The 13,168-nt window shown below is 34.7% G+C and overlaps 1 protein-coding gene across 2 annotated transcripts in view; it reads left to right on the top strand.

Moving 5' to 3' along the window:
• SCAF8 (SR-related CTD associated factor 8) overlaps positions 1 to 13,168 on the top strand; it is an 88,936-nt gene that overhangs the window by 23,268 nt on the left and 52,500 nt on the right. For both annotated transcript variants that reach the window (XM_038131923.1, XM_038131922.1), the window contains exons 4-8: positions 2,076 to 2,237; positions 4,967 to 5,123; positions 6,249 to 6,379; positions 9,264 to 9,440; positions 12,966 to 13,045. In XM_038131923.1, the coding sequence (XP_037987851.1) occupies positions 2,076 to 2,237; positions 4,967 to 5,123; positions 6,249 to 6,379; positions 9,264 to 9,440; positions 12,966 to 13,045 (707 nt within the window). The remainder of the gene's footprint in view (positions 1 to 2,075; positions 2,238 to 4,966; positions 5,124 to 6,248; positions 6,380 to 9,263; positions 9,441 to 12,965; positions 13,046 to 13,168) is intronic.

Consider the following 13,168-nt stretch of genomic DNA (forward strand, 5'->3'; position numbering starts at 1 on the left):
GGAAGTTCTGCACTGTTCATTGCTGGTTAGACAAGGCAGATGTATGTTTTTATTGATAACCTTGTTAATGATCGCTCTGAATTAGGTGATTCCCTTTGGTGGGCTTGCTGAGGGGTTTTTAATTATTTCATGAATAATTTAGTGAAATGTGCAACTTATTAATAACTTTAAATAATAACTTTTTGCTTTAGAAGCAGATGAAAGCTAGGTATTTGATATTAAAGGGCTTAAATTGTATGTTTGGAGAATAATTGGATGTTTTCTGCAAGCAGTCGCTTCAAGTTAAAGCTCAGGATGACTGAATCTTCCATTAAAATCTGCTGTAGACCTGACCAGAGTGATGTCAATGCCATCTCAGATAGTTTGCTCTTCATCCTTCACAGCTCCAGTATTTTCTTTTGTAATTTCATGATGCTACTGAAACTTCAGATAAAATAATTGCCCATGACATGCTTCATTTTGTGACACTTAACTCACTGGTCTATTATTATTTTGGTTGACTGCTTTAGTCTTTGGCAAGAGATCACTTCAGGGGTCAAATGATCCCATTTTGTATATGTGGAGAGCCATTCATTGGAGAGCCAGACTTAATTTCTTTGAGTAATCAAATTACATTATTGATGACTCACCCAGAAAATAAGTAAATATTTGTGTGTAAAGGCTGTTCCATCTGAGATTAGGGATATGCAGGTTCACTGCCCCAGTTTTAATTATTATTTTATTTTTTTACTTGTATTTTATTGCCTTTTCTATATAATTTATATTATTACATTATTATCATACTTTGCTTTCTTTATGTGCCATGTTTTAAAATACTTCATCTAATATATGTCCCGAGTTTTCTTTTTCAATTTCTGTGAGCTTTATTAATTTGAATATTGTGATAAGTTGTATACCTGTCTGTTCTGTATGCAGAATACTCTTGTTTAATAATTTAAATAAAATTTCAGAGGCTACAATACATTGATTTTCTGAAGACAGTGTATTATATCCAATTTAAGCTTAATGATGCAAATATATATCCTAAAAGGATGTCACACACATTCTAAAAAGAAAGAGTGCCATACTTAAATACATTGAACCATGTTTAGGATCTAAAGAAAGGCTTTCTAAAGGTTGCAAGTGTTAGCAAATCAACACTTTTCAAAACAGAACATTTGTATGTAGGGCATAGTAAAATTAATATTCTGAAGCATTTTTTTGGCACTTTATTAAAGATTATTGACTTAGTGTGTTGCATACTATGTCTACAGGACCAGAGAGGAAAAGAGTGTCCTTTCTCATGTTTTCCATAATACCTTGTGTGATATACACTCAATATTTATTAAGTGAATCCATAACATAATGTATTCTGATGATGACTTCATTATACTTTTTGACCATGTTTCATTCTCTCTTAAAACTGGTTGCAGTAATGTGGTGTAATTACTTTGCAATTAAAAGACAAAAATTTTACCATTAGTTGTTAAGAAAGTAAAATTACATAATTAATTAGTATTTTAGTTAGCAGACATGCCTTATAAATTTCATACTGTTTGTAAATTATGCAAGTTTTCCAGAGTTGTAAAATAAACTATATTATGTTATATTCTCAACCAAACAGATGTCCCCATAACTATGTTTTTCTACTGCAGGGGAGGATATACCACACCCTAATTACAACAATGTAAAATAAAGTAAACAAATTTTAACTTTAATGTTTACTTTGATCATAAAGATCATGATTTGGTCATGCTTTATGCAGTACTTTTAAAATAGCGTGTACATTTTAAAAGGTTATGTGGTTTGTGTGTTAATTTTTTTAATAGACTTTTAAAAGTTAATTCTTTAGCAGTAAAAAATTGATTTTCTACCATTTACGTATCTTCAGAATGCATGTAGATGTGATAATTTAAACATAAAGGTTAGATGTTACTTGAGAAAGCTTCACTTTCCAGGACAATTTATAAAATAGAGAACATTTCAATATACTTGGACCCACTTAAAAATTAGAGAGGATTGTTTGTATTTACTCTTCTGTTAATGGTTTTGGTTATTTTTCACATATGCTCTTTTTAAATCACCATTCTTTGTAGTGCAAACCAGAGTACAAGGTGCCTGGTCTGTATGTCATTGACTCCATTGTGAGACAGTCCCGGCATCAATTTGGACAAGAAAAGGATGTATTTGCGCCAAGATTCAGCAATAACATCATCAGCACTTTCCAGAACTTGTACCGTTGTCCTGGTGATGACAAGGTAAACCACTTACAGATCTTTCTAGTTAAAACAATTTTTAGCATATAATCCATAAAGAATAGAGGGACTTCATCTCACTTTCTACTTGCGGGAGGGGATCTACTTATAAACTTGCCCTGTATATGTATTTCTTAATGATGCTTGTCTTAGTGTAGGGATTGGAAAGATACATCCAATGAGATTAATTAGAGTTTTGAAAAGGTTGTCTTTCCCTTGATTCTATGATTATCCAGCAGCTAAATAAGGTTTAACTTGTATAGTTTGACTCACTAGCTCAGCTATTCCCTCGGATCACAATAGTTGAGATAGCCACCAAATTCTGTTTCTAAAAGATTGGCTGGAAATAGCAGAGTGCAGGCAGCTTAATTTCCTTCATATTTGTCCCTTAGTTGTAAAATAGGTAGTGTTTCTTCTTATTGAATAACTGCAAAAGGTGGAGGATTCTAAGGGTTTTGTCTTCACAGAAATTTGTGTAATAGAGTCATTAGGTAAAGTAGTAAGTAAGGCTGGATGCTACAGGAAGAGTTGTATTTAGAATAGTTACATGCATTCCTAGAGCTGTATTTTTCAACCAGAGATATGAAAACCCAAGGCTTCCATGGAAGGTGATTAAGGCACGTTCAGCCATTGTGTTATCTTAGGATTCCTGCCTTTTTAGAGTAGTTAAGACCGCTGCAAGAAAATGTGTCAGGACCTGGAAATTTTGCTTGGTTGGATAAACTTGGCTAAGGATGTCTATCTTCTCTGCAACTGAGTTCTGAAGTGTTGCTGAACAGGTTATTTAAGTTAAATGACATTTTTCCAATCTGGTTTTAGGTTATCTGTGTGATTAATGTGTGCTGCTTCAATTCCACAGTGTTTTACTGTGGGGCTTTTTTATAAATAAGCACTGTTTTTTAACTTACATTTTTAGTGTGTTTTGTAAACTCATTTAGCTTGCTACTTTGGGAAATATACTAATACAGAAAGATCCTGATGTATTGAAGAAGGAGAGGTTGGAACAAGGATGGATGCAAGTACTCAGTTTGTGTCTAGTTTAAAAAATACATAATAAATTTATTGGCTAAGAAATGGCACTATTTGCCTGTGATATTTCAATGCATGGCAATTAATGTATTGCATTAGAGGTGTTTCATGTGAAGAGAGATAGTAAAACCTAGTCTATTTAGGGTCTACAAAAGTCCTGTCAGGTTCATTTCTAGGATATTTTTTGCCTCAGCATAAAATGTACTTTTCAATCTTAAGTCCTGCTGCTGTGCTGCATATGGATTCAATATTGTAGGAGGGTCTTTGTGCTGTGAAAGTAGTTGTTATATACATTGCCTAGCAAAAATCTGAGCTTTCAGAGACCAAGATATTTACCTGGTTTGTAACATTTTGATGTTTAATCTGATTGAAAGGCAAAATGGAGAAGAAACACAGCAGTTAGCTTCATACGAGCAAATGTAGAAATTGTTTTTAAATCAAACAGAAGTGCAATAACATTTCTTTTAAAGTAGCAACAAAAACACCCCACTGATTCCTTTGTCTGGCCCAGAGAAAGTGCAAGTTGTGGATAGATACAGAACCACAGAAACAGTTTTATAGTCCGTTCTGGAGAGATGAGGGAAGTTAGAGCCTCTGATAGACTTGACAAGGACTGCTTATAATACAGACTTTAAAGAAGAAGGACTCGCATAATAAAATGCTGAGTGGAAGCCATCAAAGATTTCTTTAAGGGATCTCTAAATTGCATCTTCCATGCAGTGAAAATTCAGCGCTTCTTTATTATAGTTAAGGATCCTCTTGTAGTTCTGGACAAACAGACTTCTTTTTCTTTGCTTTGAACACTGTGGCTAAGTGCTCTATGTTCTTGTTTTGTAGAACTCAAGTAATTAAACCACCTTTGTGGCAGCAAACACCAGATCCTATGAAGAATTTTCCTGCTCTTTGTAATGCAGCTGGTTTTTTTTTTTCCAAAATAAAGCAAAATCTTTCCTTTTGATGGAAGTTAAGCTTATTGAAAAAAGACTGGAAGCAGATCAAAATGATGATCTGTTTGTGATGTAATAGAATGCTTCTGTTTAATAGAAAAAAATGTAATAGAAATGTAAGCTGAACAATGAGTTCCAGCTAATGGAATTGTATGAAGTCTTAATTTTGGGGTTTTTTTCCTTCCCCGTGATCCACCTTTTTTATTAGTGCTATGTATTTTCAATAGGCAGGTAATTGTGTTCCAGTTTAAACTTTTAAATTCCTCACTTTGTCAAGAGAGCTTGCAAAATATGAAGCTGCTTTTCTAATAAAAATATTTAGCAGTCTTAATAGTATATGCCCATTTTTCAGTGCACTTAAATGATTTTGTTTCACAGGCAGAACAGAATTACATTTATATATGTTAACTAAAAAAATTTGCAGACTAATAATTAATTATTTTAATTATTAGTAATGCTTTAAAATGCTTCCTTAATATAATTTTCCTTCCATGTCATCTTCCAAAACTAAAAGCACATTTTTGGTTGAGAGAACATTGTTACCTGTGTGTAGTAGCTCTTTCCTGTTGCCTAGGATCAGTCTCAGTTTTGTAGTTAAGATATCTTTGGTGTGACCTTGTATAACTGTCCTTACTGTTTGCAAACCTAAAGGTCCTTTAGTCTAGACAGATTAAAGTTGCTAGCTAAGAGTTCCTTAATCAATAACAAGAAAAATAATCATGACTCAGATCTTTTGTTGTCTTTTCTTCATTTCAGAGTAAAATTGTTAGAGTGCTAAATTTATGGCAGAAGAATAATGTGTTCAAGAGTGAAATTATTCAGCCTCTCTTGGATATGGCAGCAGGGATTCCTCCTCCCGTTGTGACCCCTGTCTTGCCCAGCACTACAGCTGCTATGAGCAACAATACGCCAGGTAAACACAACCAGATGGAAGTCATACTTTGAAACAAAAAACTTCTGTCAGCTTTGGTATGTTGCCTGTTAACATGCTGAAATGTCTCACTCAGATGAATGCTAGAAAGAAGTATATTACAAACACCATCAAGATCAGGGAAACAGGAAAACATTGTGATAAAAGTGGTCTTGATCCTTTTGTGCTCTGTGCATCTGCCTTGCTTATGTAGGTAGATGGCAGGAAAATGGATTTTTAACTTTTCACTTCATCAAAATTTTTTCTTTTGAGGTTGGGATATGTGGGAAATTGGCCAGATAGGAATGGCTTTTGGCACCAGCTTTTGTAACCCACCTTTTGCTAATCCCATGCTGAAAATGAATGAGATGGGCAAATTCACCTTAGCTTTCCTTGGCAAAGCAAATATGTGAGATTTTCAGATCTTTGAGTGCCTTTTCTGCATCTTCCAGCTCAGTATTTTTTATTTTTATATAGTATGACTACATTAAATTTTTGGAATCCTAACTTTTAAATTCTGATACAAATTCACTTTTAAAACAGTAATCTAGTTATATTTAGCATTCATTGGTATACCTCTACTTCTGAGCTATAAATACAAAAGTATTTGTGGGTATGGAGGATTCTTCTGGATTATGGCATGAAACTCATTATCAGTGTGCTGATTTAGTCTCAGTGTTTCTCTTGAGAAAAAACAATAGAGCAAGCAATTCTCATGAATCCAGGTGATGCAGGTTGAAATTTTTAGTAGAATCTTCAAGACTCTTCCTGGGGATAAAGTGCAAGTCCAGTGAGATTTGGACTAGCTGACAAGTAGATTGCTAGCAATTATCTTTTGGTATATGTAGCTTCTTCCACTGAATATTTTGGAATACTGTGTGAAACCTATTTATTTTGCCTTCATCAGTGTTTTTGTTAGTAGCCCCACTAGTCCCAACTAATACTAAGTAATTCTGCTACTTGAGGAATGTTGATGTGAGTCTGTATTATTTCTGTGTGCTCTCGTGTATGTCAGAAAAATAGTTTCAATTGACGTGCTTTCTCAGTATTTAATAACAGCAGACTTTTTTCTTCTCTAACACTATTTTATTTTCTGTGTAAAATATTTTGGCATATTGATTTTTTTAGGTACACCTGTGACTCCAGTTACCCCAGCCAACGTGGCGCAGAGCTTGCCTGATCCTTGGGTATCTCAGATTGCTAACACAGACACCCTTGCTGCTGTTGCACAGATTTTACAGAGTCCTCAAGGCCAACAGGTAATTTTGTGGACAGTTACACTGTAGACACTGTAGACTGTCTGATACTTTGTGACTTTAAGGTACAGGTAAGGAATGCTTTCATGTGTATCTCTTCTATGTCTTTATATCCAGTGTCCGTGTTAACTTTCCCATGAGGTTGTTCACCACAAGTAAGTTCCAGGTCAATTAAAACTCCGTGTTACCTTTTGTAGCCAGCCCTCTTTAAAGCCAGCACCTTTAAAGATGTAAAGTGTCTCAGAAGATGATTTCAGATAAGATGATCTGTAATACATGCTTGTCTATATAGATGACAAGTACAGATCTATTGCAGATGACTAAATCAAGAGCAACAATAAGATTTCATGGATATAGATATGAAGTAGAATGCCATTTAAAGCATATGTCTGTTGGACGCCTCAAGAAGAGCTAAACATTGTACAGAATTACAGAATGGGAGAAACTTCTTCAGGAAGTGTACTGTGTATTGATTCCATTTTTTATCTTTCCATCAGCTAAACTTAGATTTTATTTTGTAGCATTCAAAAATAAGATTTTAAGAGTTACTTTGTTCTTCAGTCTTTAAATGCTCAACTCCAAAAATGTCTTGATTTCCAGCGTCACAAGAATTGCTTGTCCTCATAACTTGTGATTACATAAGTTAAGCACACACAATTGGCTTTCTGTAAAAATGTAGATAATTATTCAGGCTGTGCTAGAGCTATGGCACCTGCATAACTTTGGCATTATGGTTTTTATTTGGACTGAAGTTGTTTTACCTGCTGGCATCCTAAACAAAAATGTCATGCATATGAATGAAGCAGTGGCCAGTGAAAGCTCTGGTGCTGGCAATAACAACTTTACTTAGTGAGAATGTTTTACAGTATTTAGCTAGTCTATAATTGTTCAGAAGTCAAATGGAGGGAATATTTTTATCTGATTACACTGGAAGAAACAAAGTCACTGAAAAGTGAAGCAAAATGAGTTTGTGGGATACTTTAAGAAAGATGAAGGAAAAATAGTGGACTAGCTCTTAAAAAAGGAAAGGATATGAAATGAGAATGGTAAATATGTGGAAAGTGAGTGAGGTAATTTGAAAGATTGTTGCTTAGAGAATGTAAAAAAAGAAAAGAGAAAAAAATGAACATGACAAGGGAATTAAAATTTTAAAGACAGCAGATCACAAAGAAATAGCATTTGGATATTTAGCTCAAAATAGTCTTAAGCAGAAGAGAAGAGACAGACTGGGTACACAATAAATATGTACATGCAGATGTCTAGGACTGGGAGAGGAGCTATGATACTTGCTTATATCCTGTCAGTCTCTTTTCTTCTTGTTCTCCAAACCAGTCCTTCTGCCACAGCTTCTCCCCAGCTCCCCAGCTTCAGAGACTTTGATTTAATCCTACAGTTGTGTTTTATAGGTGAGAGTGTGTGCAGGTAAATTGATAGTCTAGACATAAGAGAGGGCTGACTAAGAAAGATGTGACCAGCAAGAATGTGAAAACAGCAAGAATGGTGCCCACCCAGGATTTTTCCACTCTAGGGCCTCCATCTCTGCCTCTTCAGTTTGATTCCTTCCTACTGAGAGCAATGCACAGGCTGGACAAGCTGTATCAGACAAAAGGGGGTGGGGGAGAACTCTTCAGCTTTGCCTATTGCAGTAATCAGGGAAAGCTCCTGCTGAGGTAGAACAACAATTGAAGCCTTTTCAGAGGCTCTGCTGTATAAGAAATCTGTATAACCGTTTTCAAAAGAATAGAGGAAATGGTTTCACATTATCACAAAGTAACTCTAAAACTATCTTGAAAAAGGGTCACACATTTTTGATGCATCATGGAAAAGAAATGCAACCTAATCGGTTTATGAAGTTTCTAGTGAGGCTAGTAATAAAGGAGGGATTGAACCCTTTAAGAGTTTAGTGGGGAAACTAATAATGAGTTGGAATACTGAAGGTAAGGGTAATCAGGGACTTATGTCAGCAAGTTTGAACTACCTGAATTTGCTCAACCTTTTTTCCACAAATATCTAAAGATAAGACTCTAGAGATTTATCTTAAGGAATGTCAAAGAACTGCTTCCTCTAATTGAATTAGCCACAGTGGTTTAGGAGAGCTTCTTTCAATAGAGTTGATATTTTTTCTTAAGGCAAATTGCACAATTTTGTGGGAGCATCCCTGTTCAACAGATAAATTGATCTCCACATGAGAAAGCCTTTTATTTCCTCATTAGGACAGCTTCTCTAAAAGATTATATACAGATAGGAATTTGAAGTAAGGCCATCAAGATAGACCAAGTGATTGGTTTGCACATTTGCTTTTGATGTTTTGTTAACATGGCAGGAGAATTGCATTCTGTCAACCCACACCTGAGTTTCACCATGAGATTTCATTTGTGACTTGTGCAGAGACATGGGTGCAAGCTCTCCCCATGAAAAGGTTGCATTGGCATGAAGTGGAGCTTGCCACAGTGCAGTTCTTTTCTCTGTACAAATGCTGTTACAGGACACGGATTACCTTATATAGGTGGGCCCTTAGGAAGCTGGAATAGGCTAACAGATTTTTTTCAGGTCAAAAGGAATCAAACTGGAGAAACAGAAGAGGGGGAACACTAGAAAGCAGGAAATCCTGAGTGGTGACTGGCATCATCATGCAACCTGTCAGAGCAAGTTAGGAAGAAGAAGCATCTGCCTATCTTATCAGCCCCAGAAAACAAATTAGCCAGTAAGTGGGAACAAAATTTGCTGTAAATGAAAACAAATTAAAGACAAAATAATAGCCATAGGTTAGATGATACTTCATTCCTGGGAGTTTTTTTACTAAGTGGAAGGGGAAAAGTCTATTTTGTACTTTGTTTTTTTGTTTTAAAAATCTTGCTCAATGTATTTGTTATCTTTTCTCTTTTAGCTTCAGCAGTTGATACAGACACTGCAGATACAGCAGCAGAAACCTCAGCCTTCACTACTTCAAGCTCTGGATGCTGGTCTCGTCGTCCAGTTACAGGCCCTCACAGCACAACTCACAGCTGCAGCTGCTGCTGCTAACACACTTAATCCACTGGAACAGAGTGTCTCTTTTAATAAGGTAGAAGTAGAATAGTAGAAATTTGAAGAAGTATTTTTTTTAAATATATGTGAGAAATTCTTTTGGATTTTATTGTTTGACTTTGGACATTTAAAAAATACATTAGTATACTATAAAGTGATACAGCATAAAAATAAAAAACAATGTCTAGACAGTGGTGTAAATGAAAATATTAGTTTTATACGAGTTTAGGGCTAAATAGCCCATTGTATAATATCTAGAGTTGGAAGAGACACACAAAGGTTATTGAATATGGTAATGGATTTGATTTATGATTTAGCAATGTTAAGCCTTATGTCTCCACACCCTTTGTAACGCAGCAATGAGAATTGTTTCTTACAAGGTAATAAATGGAAAATGTGCAGGAATTAATATACACTGTTTTCTCAGAAGAGTAAAAAGTTGGATTTGGAATTTTCTTGCATTACAGAGTATGTGCCAAGAAAACTTTATTCTTAGCCACAAAGTGATGTAAGTGAATAAATAAACCTGTAGGTAAAGAAACTTTCATTGCCAACAACCCAAACCAAACCAACCCAAACACCAACAACCCACCCACCCCCTCTCCCCCTGCAAAAAAAAGAGCCAAAACCCCCCAAACCAAGATACAAACAAAATCGGAATGCAGGAATTTAAGAATACTAATATTGTTGCGTGCCAGGTAGCAACAACCATGCAGGCAATTGCAGTCATAGTATAATACCTATAATAAAGAAAAGGAAGAACTTCTCCTCATAGAACTATAACTAAAGAAAGAAATAAATAAGCATTATTCTATTGTCTTTGGAAGAAATAGTTTGTGTGTACATAATCTCTGTAGGATTGTTCTGGAGTGAATAAATAGAAAGAATAAGGAAGTTGAAGAAGCAAAAAACCCTTTTTTATTCTTCACTCACATAATCTCTTTTTATTGAAAGTAATGCATCTGTAAAAATAAGTCGGAAAAAGAATGGCCTGTACTCTGCTATACCACAGCTGTAACATCAACTTGAGAAGAGCGTAATCCCAGGGAATGAATGCATCAGTTAATAGGGACTGCTGTATTATTTACATACAGAAAGTATTTTATAGTACGGCATTATTCTGCAGACTTGAATTCCAGCTTTTCTGTGGATTGGTTTATTTGTAGGTGTGGGTGTCTTGAATTTTGGACAATTAAAATTGAAGCAAATTGAAGGAATTCACATCCTGATGAGATGTTTGTATACAGACATGAAAGAAAGGGCAGCTTTTATGAAAAAAACCCCAAACGTTGATTAGTATTACGATCCAAAGGAAACTGTGAAGCATAGTTTTCATTCCATGACATGATGTTTGTGACTTTGATACAAATAATAAATAGTGCAAGAAAATAATTATGATGAATGCATAAGTATCCATCTTTTTTAGAAAAAAACTGTTTGGCAGTTCTTTCAATCCTTTGTTTTCAGTCTCTTCAGTCTGTAGCATCTTGTGGTACTTAATCATGCAAATTAATCTGCATTAGGTGAAAAATTCTTTCAGCAATATCAAATGTGCATGCTTTCTGATCTCGCTATAGAACCAAATACTTGTATTACAGTAAAAAAAAAATTGATCAAAATTACCTATGGATTCACCCTACTCCTTTTATTTTAATTTCCAAAGAGAATATGCTTATTCTTACCAAAAAATTAGTTTCATTTCTAATAAAAACCTTTTTCATGTCTTTATTCCTTTCTGTTGCTTTTTCTGAACACATTTTCTTCTTACATAATTAAAGTAACATATGTAGCAAAAGGGAAGGTTCTGCACCTTCTATATGCATGTGTGTGTAACATTAAACTTGGTATCCTAGCATTTAATTTGGTTTAATTTCCATTACTTCACTGTAGAGCGTATTCTTCTACAAACTATGTAAAAATCAAGATAGTTCAGAATTTTTGCTTCAGTATGTACAATGTTACTTAAACAAAATGTAAACAAAAATCGTGCTGCACATTTACCTGTCTTGCCTGGAAGTTCTCTTGTTTTCTCTGGCCTTGGTTAATCTAAATGTTTGTGTTGTTTGTCATGAACAGGTGACTAGTTTCTATTTATTTATTTTCTCAGCCATATAAACAGTACATATTCTGTTATTTTCCCTCCTACTTTGTCATGATGGAAGATGCATGATGATTAATAGTATTATAAGTTTGAGGTTGTTTTTCTGAAATGCACAATTTTTTTTCAGAGCAGCAGCATCTTATAAGTGCCTCACTGGAAAATATTCTAACAATACGAACATAAAAGGTGGTCACCTTGCTGTAAATGGATTAGATACAAATGGTGAAAGTTGTTCTGGGTTTTAACATCCCATCTTGCATGAGCTTGATGATCTGTGTTTCTACTGTGTTTTCTCAGAGACACACTTAGTCCTGCTTTCTCATAAATATTATATTGGGAAAAGGGGTTCTAAAAATTCTTGATTGATCAGTGATTGATCCATCTTTTAGTTAGCCTATGATTTGTTCTTCTTGCTGGACTCCAGTAATTGAGAGTAAATAGAGCATCCTGAGTAAGAAAATGGGGTACAGAATCATTGTGGCTTTGTGCTGAAGGTGTTTTTTGCCTTAGCATTTCAAAATGACTGTCACACGTTCTCATCCTCCTGTTTTTTTTCTTCCGAGGTTAAGGTTTGAGAGGAGGTTATGGTGATTGGTAGTATAGCATTAACTCTGCTTTTCAGAAAACTTCCAAGGTGTGTAAAGATGCATGGACATGGCTTTAATAGCGTGGTTCTTTCATTAAATAGCGAAAAAAGGCAATCTCTCTGATAAATAACATCTGTAGTATTTCTTTATGCTTGTTCCTTAGTTTTTCTTTTCAAGAAAGTAAGGTGCTGTTAAAATACTTATGAGCTTTTAAAAATTATTAGACAAACTTTTTTACTTAAACAGAACTCCAGTGTAGACATCTTCACAGATAACACAGGAAGTTTATCCAAGTTTTTCTCATTGTCAGATACCTTTCTTTTTATCCATTAGAAGGATTATTCCTTTTACATGATTACTGCTTGCTTTGATTTTTTTTTTGCAGACTATGTGACAAGTTCTTTTCAAGGAGCAGCATATTTGAAGGAATTCAGGTTGTCTAAATGACACGTGTAAAATACAGTAATTCTTTATGAAGTAATCAAGCTGTAGGTCTTCTCTTGATATGAGCAGAGCAGTTTGATGATTACCAAAGGATTGAATAGTTGGCCTCTTCGTAGTAATTTCTTCTAATTAAAGGTACCATTACAAAAAATTAATCTTTATTTAAGCTTAACTCCAAAGTAGCTCTTAGTTACTGTGGAAAAGAACATGTGGTTGTACTTGTTGCAGCACAGCTCAGGAAAACTGGGCCAAAATTTGATGCAGTCAAGAGTTTGGTAACAATAGCAGTATGACACTTTATTTTCTATTCAGGTTATTTGCCAGACTTTTTTTTAAGTTGAGAAATGAGAGCATCTTCCTAATGGAAAGGAAATATACATAAAGGGACATATAAGGAGTGTTCAGTAATGCTTATTTTGTTTTCTCCTAGAAGCTGATGGACAGGTTTGACTTTGGGGAAGAATCTGAACAAAATGAAGAGCCTAAAAAGGAAACTCCCTCTTCCCAATTGTAAGACCAAACTATGTTTCTTATGGAAAATGCTAAAATTTGCCTGATGCTAGTTGAAAAGTAGAATTAAGTAAGGAAAATATTTATTTCAGAGCATAAGTACACTGAAACAGTAGGAAAAGA

This window comes from Motacilla alba, chromosome 3 (assembly GCF_015832195.1).
Source record: "Motacilla alba alba isolate MOTALB_02 chromosome 3, Motacilla_alba_V1.0_pri, whole genome shotgun sequence".
NCBI lineage: Eukaryota > Metazoa > Chordata > Aves > Passeriformes > Motacillidae > Motacilla > Motacilla alba.